A 15,052-nucleotide genomic window follows, 5' to 3' on the forward strand; every position below is an offset into this window, starting at 1 on the left:
GCCTTAAGCATAGCTTGGCTGTCGCTCTGCTCACTTTGCATAGCATCGGCACATCCGACTAATAGCAAGCTTGTACCGCGATGTAAAAAAATTGTTGATTTTAGGTCACTTTTGACAAAACGGCACCAGCACACCATTTCTGGTGTGAAAAATTGCTGAATAAGTTCTCCACAATCGCTCTGCGAAAGCGTCCTGCATGTTAGGCTTAAACAGTAGAATTTCGATGGTATGAACCTTCGGGGGTCACAAAAAATATTCGTACATATACAGAATTTACGCATTCAGTTTTCGGCTGACAGGTTTACTTACGGCTGTGCGCCAGATGTGACTCGTGATGTCGGCGTTGTACTGGTCGTACGCCACCGCTCACTGCTGACCGTACACACCGCGCTCACTACAGTAGGCTCTCATTAATTCAGACTTCAAAAGACCTGAGAATTTTGTTTGAATTTTCAAAATTTTGAATTACTGGGAGTGCACCTTAACATGATCCAAGACCAAACGTGGTTTACTTTATGGACATATATACATGCAAATAGTAATATAGAACTGTTTCACCACGCAAACTTGGCTAAATGCATATGCACAATTTAAAACATAGGTTAAAGGCACTAATATTTTTACTCAAACAGCAGTCTCTGTCTGGTTGCAAGGTTGAAAAGCACTATGAATAATGCGTTGGCTTCCCAATAGAGTAAAACAACGTTAATTGAGACCTCAAGAGACTGAAAAAAAGGTCCGAATTATATGAAATTTTATTACTTGAATAACTGCAAAAGGCTTTCAGAAAACAGTTTTGCAATGTTGCAAATTTAACTGATGAAAAGATAAGCATAGGTCGTCTACTTCTTAGTGAAAACTGCGTGGCTGTGATGATTTTTCCGTCATGGTACTTGCATGCCCACTGTCGGCAATATCAAAGCCGAGATGCTCCAAAAGAGTCACAGGTGGGATGCAGCAGCAGTGGAGCCTCTGCACAGGGAGCAGCTCGTGATGCCCGCACATTTTCGGCGCACACGACCATGCGGAGGGAAGCGAGGAAAACACAACTTGCACTGGAACAGCGTGACGCCTAAAAAGAAAAAAAGACCAATGGTACGCTGCTTTGCCTCCTCACACTTGCACAGGCCCGTCTTGGGCATCCTGAAGAACCCGCAGTCAGCCTGACCTGTCTTTAGTTTCTGTGCATTGCTTTGGGTTCGGCTGTTAAAACCCACGACACAGTAGTATTCCATCATGCGAGTACCGTTTGCACGCACTACGCGACCATGAAAACTTGGCTGTGCTGCACATGTGGTGGCTGCATCGACTGCTGCCTAGGATGGCAAAATGGCGGACTACCCAGAATGCATAGCGTCGCCAGCGTTCGTGCAAACTCCCTATTCGCTATCCAGCCACCAAACTCTGCCCTCCAGAAGTGCTATCCAACCCACCTACCTCCTTCGACTAGCAGCCCACACAGCAGCGGATTGAAAAAGTGACAGCAAAATTGAATTCAATGAAGCACTGGGAAAGCTAGCTGCCCTCCAGAGGCACCAGCCACCTCCCCACTCTCATAGCTGAGAAGGGGAGGAGGGGGCCTGTCCACCCATCTACTGTCACCATCGACCCACTCTGCAGAAAAATTCTGCCGTGAAGCCTCGGCTTCAAGAAAAAGCATCGTCAAGTAATCACTGAGGGCAAATCCAACTGCTATCGCAGAATTATCACATCAGGTGTCTGATTGTTCTGCAGAATGTTTAAACATGTTTTGTTGGAGTGGAAAACTGGACCAGGGATGAAGATTCTGCTCAGTTTCTTGTCTGAAACAGTCATAACTGAATGTCACTTTTTCAGCTAGTTTTCACTCTGAGTTTAGCTGTTTTGTAATGTTTTGATAACTTCCATGAGAGACTGCTCTGAGATGGCACCCTTATTCGGCAATTTTAAAATAAAAACTATGCACTTCTGTGCTTCAAAACTTTCAGTTGCTTGAGTACCTTTTCACTGCAAAGTGGCAAAATTTGAAAATGAGTTTTGTCGCTGTTTTTTTGACCCTGGAGGCCTGTTTTAAAATGACTGGATTCGCAACTTATGCATGCATGCAGAAACAGAATGCTGTTGTAGCCTACTGTGTTTTAATTTTGTGTGTGTGTGTGTGTGTGTGTGTGTGTGTGTGTGTGTGTGTGTGTGTGTGTGTGTGTGTGTGTGTGTGTGTGTGTGTGTGTGTGTGTGTGTGTGTGTGTGTGTGTGTGTGTGTGTGTGTGTGTGTGTGTGTGTGTGTGTGTGTGTGTGTGTGTGTGCGTGCGTGCGTGCGTGCGTGCGCGCGCAGCGCGCGCGCGCGCGCGACATGCGTTTGTTATTTGTTTTTCTTTTTTTATCGTTCTTCTCTTTAGGATTACCAGCTGCTTGTTAGAGGGCAAATGGACAGTTCACTTAAGCTGTTGATGCTTGTTAACCTTCCTGTATTAGGTGTTTCCTTGGTATTAATTAAATTATATATTTTGGAATATGTGAGCTGCCTGATCTGATTACTGGGCTAGGTTTTGGTACTTAGCCACCTCGGCCTTTAGTTGTGCATTTCAGTCTTTGCTGAATTTTTCACAACCTTTGAGTGATTGCTGGACCATACACTGCACATGCCAGGCTTCAAACCTGGGGTGCATCCGCCTCCTCCTATTCATCCAGTTTTGTACGTGAAGCTGCCCTCTGGCTACCGCATGCCCAAAGGCATGAGCATGGAAGTCGTCGCCAACGGAGAGACCATGCCCATCATCCAGCAGCAGCAGCAGCAGCCCATTCCGAATGGCATCTGTTCTGTGCCGCTTGACCGAGAGGTGAGTGGGACTGTAGTCTGATAGCAATTGTAGTTTTTAATGCACTTGGAAAATGACGCCAGTGACTGTGCTTTGTAAGGTTTTGTTTCGTCCTGTTGTGGGTCTCCGCCATAGGCATGGTCTCCATCATGCAGTACGTGACCAGGAAGCCAGGACTAGTGACAGGAAGGCGAGAGGAAGGGAAATGAAAAATGAACTCCAGAAGTTTTGCCCAGCCACCGATGACAATCGGGCATTGTAATGTGCAAGCATTTCATGAACATAGCTGTTTAGTTGTAGTGTTGAAGGTGTAATTGTAGGAACTGTCAGAGTAGGCTGAAACTGCAGCGGTGTTAAGCCATCAGTGGTGTGGTTGTTCTCTTTAACTGAATGTTTTGTGCACCTTCGACTCTCTGCTTGCTCTGCGCAAGTGTGGTGTTATTTTGCACAGAAGCTCTGCACAAAAGGTCGTGTTGTGTGAAAGTATCCCCTGTGGTAAATTCCTGAATATGTTGGCCCTATTTTAGGTTTCCCTCCATGAATTGCAACGCCCGAGAGCTTGTCTTATGAGAACGTATGCGACATGCAAATACTGGTGGTATGGTGTCTGGTATTGGGGTGCTGCTCAGCGGTGAATTATCTGCACACACTCGTGCCTGCATGGAGCCACTTGTTCTGCGACGTGATCTCTTCACATGTTTATCTTTCATTTTTCCACCGTGCATGCTTGATGCTGTTCTTTTTTGTCTTTCCAGCTCAAATTTATACCGTATATACTCGTGTATGAGCCACACTTTTTTTCATCAAATTTTCTCAGGTGTTGGTTATACACGAATCAGGCCTATAGCTACACATTAATACACTGTGGTGCCAGTGCGACTACTGTGTCAGATAGTTGAAAAGCTGGCGGCAGATACGAACATTTTATTTTACCGTTCATCGCTGCTTTTGCTCTAATCACCATCGCACGAGCTCAGCTCATCGACCCTCTCACTGCTGTCAGATGAGCTCGCCTCATTGGCATGCTCCCAAAGCTGGTCATCCTCTGTGCCATCCATGACGTTTGACAGCCCTGTGACTCTAAAACTCTTTGAGATGGTGTTTGCTGCAAACGAACACCACGCGTGCAGAATCCATGCGCACACTTGCCGGAGGGACGCTCATTTCAGGTGCCCTGTCGGAGTTGTTTCGTGGTCGCCTGCGGCCATCCACTCATTGTAGCACCACCGAAATTCCTTCTTGAATGGCAAGTTAATGCAACCATCTAGCGGCTGCAGAACCTTTGTCAGGCCACCAGGAATTACGGCCAAGTCCGTTGGGCAGTCTGCCAGCCGAGTCTTCACCTCGTCTGTTAGGCGCCCTCTAAAGTTCTCGAGCACAAGAATGGCTTTGTGGCATAGTAAGCCTCCTGGTTCATTCTACCACTCTGTTTTCAGCCAATTTATGACTAAATCGTCGGACATCCAGCCTTTTTCTTGCACCCGGACTAGGATACCATGGGGGAACTTCTCTCTTCTCAGAGTCTTTCTCTTTAAAGAAAAGAGTGGAAGCTTCCTTCCAATAGCGGTGATGCAAAGCATCACTGTGCACCTTTGTCCTTCAGCGCCAGTAGTGCACATGGAGACACTTTTTGCCGCTTTTGCTTCCACTGTGCAATTTTCGGGGGCATTGAACCAGACAGGGGTCTTATCAGCATTGCCTATCTGTGAGAGGCTGTCCTCATGCTCCCCCCGAAGCGTATTGACAGTGATGAAACTTCATTATTTGTTCCTCGTATTCGGCTGGCAGCTTCTCAACTGGCTTTGCCAACTGCCAACTCTCCCACTCTCGCCACTCCGTGCATAATGGTGTTGTGCTATCTGCGATGAACACTATCTGCAATGAGCGAATGCGACGAACATGAAACAGCAACTAACTTTCATGTACGCCATAAGTCCCATAGCAGTGCTCGGAACAGTGCTTCGGATCGGCATTCAACAACACAGTGTAGCAGCTTTTTTCGTTCGTTGATGGTACGTAGAAAAAAAGAATGCGTGAAAACAGTAGTGCGGCATTTTATCACGCATATTTTTCATTTATGATTGCACCTCCTGGATATAAAGGGTGGTGGTAGCAGGTAAGTTCTAGGGTTAATTGCAATTTTATTGAAATAATGTGATGAATAAATAATGAGATACACTTGTTGCCTTTGACGTGGAGGCCCAATAATATCAAGGAGCTCACTTAGGGTGAACTGGGCACTTTCATGTGTGTGGAAGTGACAGCTTTCTTAATGGCTCTGCTTGCTCTTGTGTTACAAAACTGTGGGCTGCCCTCTTTTTTTTTTTTCCTTTGCAGCCACTGCGCCATTCTATCCGGCAGCAGAGGCGTCCCGTTTGCTACACGGATGAGCCGACTGAACGTCGCACGTTGTCACCTGCTGTGCACGGTGAGCCAACACCTTGGGCAGGTTCTATGTATGGTATGCAGACTGCACCCATTGATAGTCCACAGGGCTCAGTTTGGTCAGAAAAATGTATACAGTCGATCCCAGATATATCGAATTATTGCCTTATCGAACAGTTGTAAAATCCCCTTGGGAATCTCATGCAAAAGTATTGCAAATTTGTTAGCGTTTACCGAACTTCCATGCACCCCATATTTGATATATTGAACTGCGTTCCAAGCCGCGCCATCGCAAGTGCGCTCCCAATATGTCCCACCCTGGAAGTGGGCTTCTCCCATCGCTGCGCACTCCTGCAAAAGGGCTTCACCTAATGGAGTCACAGTCTTCCTGAAATCGCTCTAGAGCGCGGCGCAGGCCTTGGACACTTCGTGCGGAGCTGCACAAATAAGAGTCACGTGATGACAACATTGTGAGGTGTGAACAGAAATGGGAATGCAGGGGGCTGGGAAGAGGGAAACTGTGCTGGCCGCAGGCGCCCGATTTCTGCATGCTGGTTGGCTGACTCTGCTGGCGCAGCCAAAATAAGCGACGTCAGCTAGCTGTCACCAACGTTTTGGCCGTTTTGGCTGTCACTGCTGTCGGTGCTGCTTGGGCATGTGACTGGTGCGGTACGGTGCGGTGGTCATTCTTTTTGCTTTGTTCGCAAGGCCAATGTGAGTTCGCTTGTGACTTGTGCGGGGCCTTGCGTTTTCTTTTCGCTTTATTCGCGTGTTCGGGAGCCATGAACACGAAAAAACATGAGAATCTGGACTTGGCAACAAAGGCAGACATCATTCGACGGGTGTGGGCCGGTGAGAAAAAGTTGTTGGTCGCCGATGGTCTCGGAATTTCTTGCAGCACGCTGAGTACAATCTTGAAGAACAAAGCCTGCGTGAAGCTGAAGGCAGCGTAATCCAGTCACCCTGGAACGTGTTGTATACGTGCTCCAACCTACGACAAAGTCGAGAAAGCTTTGTGCGCCTGGGTTTTAGAGACACGTGCCAGAAACATCCCTGTCGACGGCCTGATGCTCATGGAGAAAGCAAAATGGTTTGCTGTAGCCTTTGGAGAAGAGAGCTTCACTGGTGGCACTGGTTGGCAGCAGCGTTTTTAGAGTCGCTACAGCATCGTCGAAAAGATCCTCTCGGGTGAAAGCAAGGTGACCAGCGGCATTGACATGGAGAAGTGGTTGTCTGAAGAGTGGCCAGAGATTTGCGATAGCCTTTTGCCGTCTCAAATATTCAACACAGATAAGACAGCATTGTTTTGGCACATGCTGCCAAATAAGACTCTGCATCTGAAGGGCAGTGCATTCCATGGTGGAAAGAACAGCAAAGTGCACGTCTCGATTTTGCTTGCTGCAAATATCGATGGGTCATGCAAACTGCGGCCACTGGTTATCAGCAAAAGCAGGTCACCACGCTGTTTCAAAAATACAGGCGTCCCGGTTCGATACGCATTTAATAAGAAGGCTTGGATGACATGGGATCTTTTTACTGAGTGGACTGGAGAAGTCAGGCCGCAAGGTTTGTCTTCTTCTCTACAACTGTTCTGCCCATCATGTCGTCAGCCATTTGAAACAGATCATCAAATTTCTGCTGCCAAATACAACGGCAGAGCTTCAACCTCTCGATCAGGGCGTAGTGAAAGCGTTTAAGTGGGGACACTGCTCTTTCGGGCCGAAAATTCCGAAAATTCGCGAAAAATGGGTTTTTCAATTTTGTCATATTCGGATTCACGAGGTCATTTTGCACCTGACATCGAATTTTTGGAAAGAAATAGCCAGTATTTGCCTAGTAATAGCCATTTAAATTTTCGAAGGTGCACGATTTGGCTTTTAAAGTGAGGTCAAATAATGCCTCGCCGTTGCTCGGTACCTGCGCGCTCCCCTGATGCCGTTTTGGTCTTGTTCAAAAGCTCGCGCCTCCAGCTTTTTTTAAAATTGGTAAGTAACGCTGGGATTTTTCCATTCGCGAACAAAATGACCGCAAAGAAAACGTGCGCGCCGCGTTGTCATTGGTTAGAAAAGAATGTGATCAAAATGGCTGTGATTGGGTAGGCCTCGGGTTAGGCTTGTCTGCTCCAGAAGCGCGGCGCCATTTTGAGAGAGTGCTGCACGGCACGTGTGGATGAAGTATCACTCGTTTCATCGGTTCGGCGCCCAGAAACGGAGAAAACGCAAAAGGCACAAGGAGCCTGGACTATCGCAGCCTCCATGGAGTGAAGGTCAAAGTGTGGATGGCGCGTTGCCAACCGCACCGTGAACGATTGTAAAGCGCGTCGCGGACCCGCGCCGTCAACAACGACGCATCGCTAGTGCCGTTGCCGGCTCCGCTCCCGAGCAAAAACGAAGAAAACGCTGTTCGAATTGACGCTGGAATTGACGCAGCCTCAGCAGGGCGGAGGTCGAAGTGTTGTTGGAGCGCTGCCAACCACATTGTGAACGGCCGTGAAAGCGCGTCACGAACCCGCGCCGTCAACAACGACGCATCGTCAATGCCATCGCTGGCTCCGCTCCCGAGCAAAAACGAAGAAAACGCAGTTCGAGTCGACGCTGCAGTTGACGCTGCCTCAGCAGGGCGAAGGTTGAAGTGTGGTTGGCACGTTGCCAACCGCGCCGTGGATGACGGCACTGGAGTGGATGACGGCACACCTCCAGTGCCGTCGCCAGCTCTGCTCCCGGGCAAAAACGATGTGCAGCTGGAGTTACGCGAGCTGCGTACGCATCGATGCTGGAATTATGACCGATAGCGATGTGGTCGAAACTAGTTCCCGTGAACGAATGATGCTTCGTTTTTAATTGACGCCAGCAACAACGCAAAAGACGAGCATTTCGTCGCGCCTGTTTCTGAGGCTCCACCAAGAAGCAAAAGTAATCTGTGGACATCATTAAGATGGCAAAAAGGCGGCAGAGAGATGAAATGCATCCTGATTATGCCGCTGGTGCATTCCTATGAGTTTGAAGTTCCTGTCGCATAAAGATGGTTGGAATCATTTTTTTGTCGTTTTCTCAAAACACCAATTTTGACACATTTGCAATAGTGCAGGGTTGATACCTCTGGTTCTAGGTGGGCTATCCTCATAATTCCTTTTTTTGTTGGAAAGATGAACTTACAGAGAATGAAATAAGACTAAATCAAGACCAGTTGCCAATCAGCATAATTTTAAAACATTACATTTCGTATGAGCCGCCATATTGAATTTTCCCTGGTAAAGTTTAATGTGCTGTAACTTCTGTTTAAATGGTGCTAAAACAACCATTTTTGTCTTATTACACTCTATGGACATTCTAGATCATGTCCGTATGCTGAACTTACCATGGCATTTACCGTTACAAAATTAAGTTACCTGCATGCTCCAAACAAAGATTGCACAATATTTTGAGAACAACTTGTTTCACAGAAAAACTAAAAACATATTTGAAATCAGCATATTGAAATACACAAACTGGGTCAGTTTCATGAATATCTATCAGGAAATAAGAAAAATAGTTCTAAGAGGGGTGTCCCCCCTTAACACTTTCCTGCCCATGGGAAAAGTAGTGGTTTTTGGCTGGTATAGGAAATATTTTTGTTCCTTCAACAAAACATGCTTGATACTCAAGGAAATAGTATCATTGTTGAGAAGAGGAAATTGTCTTTTTAATGGTGTTAGTCTCAATGAACATGTTCATTGGAAAAAATTTTGAAAAACAAAATTGCACAAAAATTTCAAACACTGGACAAAATATACAAAAACATCAACATTTTTTTACACACACAAAATATAAAAAAATTTCAGTATATTCATTTTGTTGAGGATACATCTGTACAATGTTTCACAAAATTTCAGCTTTCTATGTCCAGAACTTATTGAGGCGGAAAAAAAAACGTTAGGCATGGTGCGTGTCATGCCAACGGGCAAAACAGTTTCTCGACGTAGTGAAACACAAATTGATAGCACAGGTCTCACAGAAGACATTTGTTTTCTGTTCAACTTTTCTGTCTTCATAGCACAACTTACAGTTCCTATAACGCTCCATTTTTTTTGGCTTGTGCTGAAGACCTTGGGGTGCACCGCCTGGTGGAACAACTGGAGGAACGGCGGGGTCTACAGAAGGTCGCTCATCAAATCCCAGCAGCTGCTCAATCAGTTCTAGTCTGAAGGCGAACTGGTCGAAGCGCGAAATTCTTGACAGTTCTGCCACCTCTGGATGCTGTCGGCGGTGCTCATCAAACAGTATAAAACTGTTGACTACAGCAATGTCTATACAATGGAAGAACAGGGTCTTCCACCAGCGCACGCACTTCATGAGGACGTTGTAGGATCCGATAAGCTGGTCCAATTTGTCGACTCCCAGCATGCCCACATTGTAGTCGTCTGTGAGTTGCGGCTTTCTGATTGAGACTTCGGTCCATTTGTTCTCAACTTTTTTTCTTCGTTTTGCAAGAACATAGTCGTTTGCGGTGTGGGCTGTCGACATCATGTGGACAACCCGCTTATCCTTCCATTGCAGATACAATACGTCCTTGTCCCGCAGCCATCGAACATCTCCTCTTCCTGCTTTTTTTTCCCATTTTGTGTCCTTTAGTTCGCTGGGAAAACCGCGGCGATCTTTTCGGGTCGTTCCGCAAGCTAGTGTCTTGAATTCCAGTAGATGGATGAACAAAAATGTTGATGTGTAAAAGTTGTCCAAAAAAATTAAGTATCCCCGATCAAGGTAGTTCTCACACAGCCGCGTCACAACATCAAATGCCAAACCACGTGCACTGGGCGCTTCTCGCTTTCTGGTATATACATTGAATTGAACCGTGTAGCCAGTTTTTGAATCAGCCAGAACCCGCAATTTATACCCCCATTTTATTACTTTATCCCTCATATGCTGCCGAATTCCAGAACGACCTTTCGACTTCACCATCCTCTCGTCAACGGACAGGTACTGATGCGGCTGAAAGAACTGCGGAGACGAAACGTTCATGTGTTTTATCAGAGAAGATACGCGGTGAAGCTTCCCGTGGGTTGCGGCAGTGGTCTTCTCTGGGTCCGTCACACTCAAGAATGCCAGTAATGCCTTGAATCACCTTCTCGGCATCACTTTCGGTGGTACAAGGCCTGCGAACAATCTCCCCGTGTTCCAATATGAGTGCAGACGCGGGACTTGCACGATACCCATGTAGATTAGCAGTCCGATGAACTTCTGCATTTCATCCGGTGTTACTTCTCTCCAGGACCCATTTCTCTCACCGTAAGTTGGTTTTTCAAGAATATGCATGCAGGCATATTTATTTGTATTGTCGCATATCTCTCGGATGATTTCACCAGTGAAAAAAAGAAAAAAGAAATCAACGGCTCTGGAGAACCGCCTAGCGCCACTCCGGAGCGTGATGCCGAGGTCGAGGCCTGGCCGTCGTGCAGGAGAAAACACGACACCCTGCGCAGCCGCCGGCAAATGGTCCCTCCCGAAAGACTTTGCCACCCTGCAGATAAGAAATCTGACCTTCAGCACACGGAGGGTATCTACAGATCAGCGTGGGAGCGCAGCGAAACAATTCAGAGAAACCGAAACTTACCGACGGATGTCTGCGGCCGTTCCGGGCTGGATCGACGCACTTTCGCTTTCAGTACTAAAATCCAACGAACTGAAGTTGTCCTCCGAGTCGCTGCTGCTTTCATCTTCAAAAACATCGCTCGCAGATGCATCGGGATCGATGGAAGCGCGACGTTTGCGCGGAGCAGAAGTGCGCGATGTCGACGCCATCACGGACACAATGAGGGAGCGTCACCCAACTTCGAAGTGTCGTTTAAAACCCCCGCGCGGCGAAAACGTGAAACAAAAAACCGAAACTGAAAGAATAGTTCCTTTATTACGTACTAGATGGCGCAGCATGTCCGTAAATGCTTCGAAAGCGTGTAAATACGAATTTGCAACCATCGATAGCGGGCTATCGATGGACATAGGGACAGGAAAGAGTTAAGGGGAGATGCTCCTTGAAAACACTTTTTCTTTAATATTGAACCTACGGTTATGAAACTCTGGCCACTGATAGAGTTTTTTAATGCTGATTCCAAATATGTATTTAGTTTCAGCATACATTTATTAGTTTTTGTGTAAAAGTGTCCACACAAGCACAATATAGGGCATTTTGTGCACACTTTTTTGATAATGAAATATATGTTTAGAGCAGCTTGCAATAGCTCATTGTGTTGCTTTGGTAATATAGTATGTTAAAATCTGCTTCAAATTTATTCATTTTAGCCCATAATTGTAAAAACAATTCAGGAACACCGAAGTGTATATTTTGGGCACCATGTGTCAACATTGTGAATTTTTTTTCAAAAAATGTTAAAGAGATATTTTATAATCAGATAGATAGCAACATTCTACACAATTTGAAGAGGCTGTGTGCAAAATTTCATCCAAATCTGACTATTGAAAGTACTTGAAATTTGTTGCACAAAACGTAAAAATGCTGAAAACTACAAATGGAGAAAACTGCATTTGAAAGTTTCAAACATCTGTATTTTTCAGAAACTGCACTAAAGCACATGAAACTTTATTGCAAAATAGAGAAATATTAAGCAAACACTGCAAATGGGTTTGGCAGGCCAAGAATAGCACAATTGCGACAGCTGCTTGTGCCCGACGCCAATCGCGCGCGCAGCCACCACCAGTTTTACGTTGATGGCGAAGCTGTCGCGAGAGCTTCCACTCTGATATAGTCCCGATTTTCGCTGGCGCCATCCGCAAATTCACTGGGCACAACGCGGCTCGAGGTGTGCACAGCAGAAAGCACCGATGCTGGGCACTCACTATTTTCACAGTGCAGCTCAAGAAAAGCTTAAAGCCCCTTTCGCTTTTCCGCTGGTTCGCGTACCGCAAGGGTACAGGTGCGACACGTAGAGCAAGTAGCACCGCTTACCAGCACCGTAAACGCTCTAATTTCGCATATCGCAGCACTCGCAGAATGTCGACCGCATGCTGCTTTATCTTCCTTGAAGAATCCAATCTTCACCTCCGAGGCGTCGATCTCATCCGAGTGCCCGTTGGCCTGGCTAGGACTAGCTGGCGTCGGGTGACTGCTTTTCCGTTGCCGTTTTCTGGTGAGGTTTGCGACGGCATCCTTGGTACGGGTTGTTCGTTCGAGGCTTTCGAGCTCGGAAATCGCGCTTTTGCGAGTTGTCCATCGCGAATGAACAAATGCTAAAAGGCCGCAGAGCTCGATCGAGACGCCGTACTAGCCGTACAAAGCGAGAGCAAGAAAGGAAGGAGGTAGGCTTCGCCACAGCATCGCATCAGTCTAGGCCAATAGCGGCCTCGCTAGAGCACCACGTGATCAGTAGAGCTGCTGGAGCATGCGAGAAAAGCGTGTTTTTCTTATTATTTTCGGCCAGATACGAAACTGCAAGAGGCGCTGTCTTCGAGAAAAAGGCTTACTCAACCTCTCCCAGCAAACGGCAATGGCGGGCAACGCGCCGTTTTCGAGATGCAGGCGCTCGAAAGTTGACGATTTGCACGAAAAACAGCACTTTCTCGAGCCACCGTGGTTGAATAAAATAGACTTTTTATTAAAATCGCGATCGAATTTTGCCTTGATCTTATGGGAAGTTGTAGCTGAATGTCCAAAGATAATTTTACAGGCAAAAACTCAAAACTGAAAAATTACTCGGAAAACTCGCTTTTTTGACGCGCATCTCCCCTTAAGGTTGGTTACAGACGGCAACTGGTGCAAAGGCTCCTAATCAACCTTCGGTTGAGAATCGAACTTAAGGTGGACCTTCTCGGAGCCATACAGATGCTGGCTAGTGCCTGGAATGACGTGAACCAAAGCACAATCGTGAACTGCTTACTCAAAGCAGGGTTTGTGGTGGCTTCAGACGACGGGTGTCTAGATACAGAAGATGATGGCGCTAGATGCCTGGACAGTGAGTTTCGTGAGCTCTCAGTGTTCGCAGGCACCGTTCCAGACGGCGTAACAGCACAAGATTTTGTCAGTGCTGATGACGACGTGCAAGCCATTGCGGATTGTGCTGATGCTGAGATTGTGGCTGACATCATAGATACCGAGGAAGCGGACCCGAGCAGTGGCGATGATTCAGGCGAAGAGACACAGCCACCATGCACTGCGGCTAAACTTGCATCTTCATTTAGTGTCATTCGTTGCTGTTGTGGCTCTATGGAAGGCACTGGACTTTCTCATTTGGATACCATGAAATAGCTTGAGGGCAGCCTAATGAACTTCATGGTGCAAAATGAAGTGCAGTGGTCGTGGAGCTGTGCTTTAGTTTTTTGTGGACTTCGGAGGAGCAGAGCAAATCGGCAAGTTCCCACTTGTCATGATCCCGGGAAGTTATCTGAGTTGTTTGATGTTATCCGAGATTTTAAAATAAGCATCTGATATTTGATATTTCGAATTATCAATACATCGAACTTTCGCGATCCCCTTAAACTTCGGTATATCCGGGATCGGCTGTAATTTTTTTACTGATTGTCCACACCTAGTACATGGTTCGCAGCCGGTACTTTTTAGAGCGAAAGCTCTACTGCATGACCAAAACTGCAGAAGCCAGGCTATCACTGAAGCCTTGATCTTGACCTTGAATAAATAAATAAATATTGCTGCAACTGGGGTTCAAACCTGCGACAGCGTGAGCAGATCAGCTTGGCTGGCTACTGCACGAGAGCACTATGCTATCGCTGCAGCCGATCATGCCTCATGTTAAACTGCAACGCACACTCGCACTATGCATTCCACATCGTCATCATGAACTTCCCATGTGCTGCTCGAACAGATCATATGAGCTTAACCTCAATCAGAGCTTAACCTGAGTCTAATATCATTGCCAGACGTGCCGACGACCCAGCAAAGCAAAATCATGAGCCGAAACACGTGCTTTCGCACGTCTACTTGGTTTAACTGCGTTAAATCCCTACTATTTTTTTCTCCATCCAGAGCATGGGATTGTGTTAGGCATTTCATGCCATATTGAGCGACATTAAAAAAAAAGCTGCATAGCTGACTATAGACAGTCCGCTAAGCCCAAAATTTCAACTTCTAAAGGTATGTGAGCCTGCACACTGCCTGCCGGAGTTGTCCTTGGGGCTTGGTTTATCCCCTTCGCACTCCATAGACAGTCATGGATAGACCAACATGGACCACGCCCCGGCACTCAAACTTGTCTGGCACGTTGCCCAGCGAAAATTACTGTGTGTTTGAATACGTGCAACTAAATTCCGCTTCTGTGCTTGCACATAAGCAAAACAAACATCTTATTCCTGTTGTGCAAAGCGAAGGATGTGTTGGATGCCATTTGTATGGCATGAATTTTGAGTGATGCTAATATTTTTCATTATCCTGCAAAATTTGTATCATCTGCATGGTACTGTAGCTCTTCACTACATCATCCTTGTAGCCTTTAGCTTAGCTCTGTGACATATATGTACAGTAAAAGCTCGTTAATTCAAACTTGAAGGGGACCGGAATATTTTTTGAACTAAGCGAAGTCATAATCCGAAGCAGTCACATCTAGACTCGTTATCGTGAGCTATGCGCTACCAGGGTCCCTCAATACTTTTACTGGTCATGAAACTCCCCCGAAAGTTTGATATAGGGACAAGAGTGATCACTAGGGGCGCCCTCGCCATTCTGGGGGCATCGGAGTGAATCCGGCGCTGGCGTTCTGCGGCCTGCGACGGAAGTGAAAAATGCGAATAAATACATCTCCGGAGTGATACTACTGTGAGAAGGATGTGTGTCCTTGCAGATGAAGGCACAAACAACAATAAAACTTTATCAGCGCAGTGGCGGCCGGCGAGCCCGGTAACACTCATCAAACTCGGACGCAACCGAGTCTG

At 46.6% G+C, this 15,052-nt stretch overlaps 1 protein-coding gene across 1 annotated transcript in view; it reads left to right on the plus strand.

Moving 5' to 3' along the window:
- Positions 1-15,052, plus strand: part of Asx (transcriptional regulator additional sex combs) — a 90,087-nt gene that overhangs the window by 12,924 nt on the left and 62,111 nt on the right. The window contains 2 exon segments of the mRNA XM_077640451.1: positions 2,626-2,816; positions 5,133-5,223. Coding sequence (XP_077496577.1) covers positions 2,626-2,816; positions 5,133-5,223 — 282 coding nt within the window.

Source organism: Amblyomma americanum, chromosome 10 (assembly GCF_052857255.1).
Source record: "Amblyomma americanum isolate KBUSLIRL-KWMA chromosome 10, ASM5285725v1, whole genome shotgun sequence".
Classification (NCBI taxonomy): Eukaryota; Metazoa; Arthropoda; class Arachnida; order Ixodida; family Ixodidae; genus Amblyomma; species Amblyomma americanum.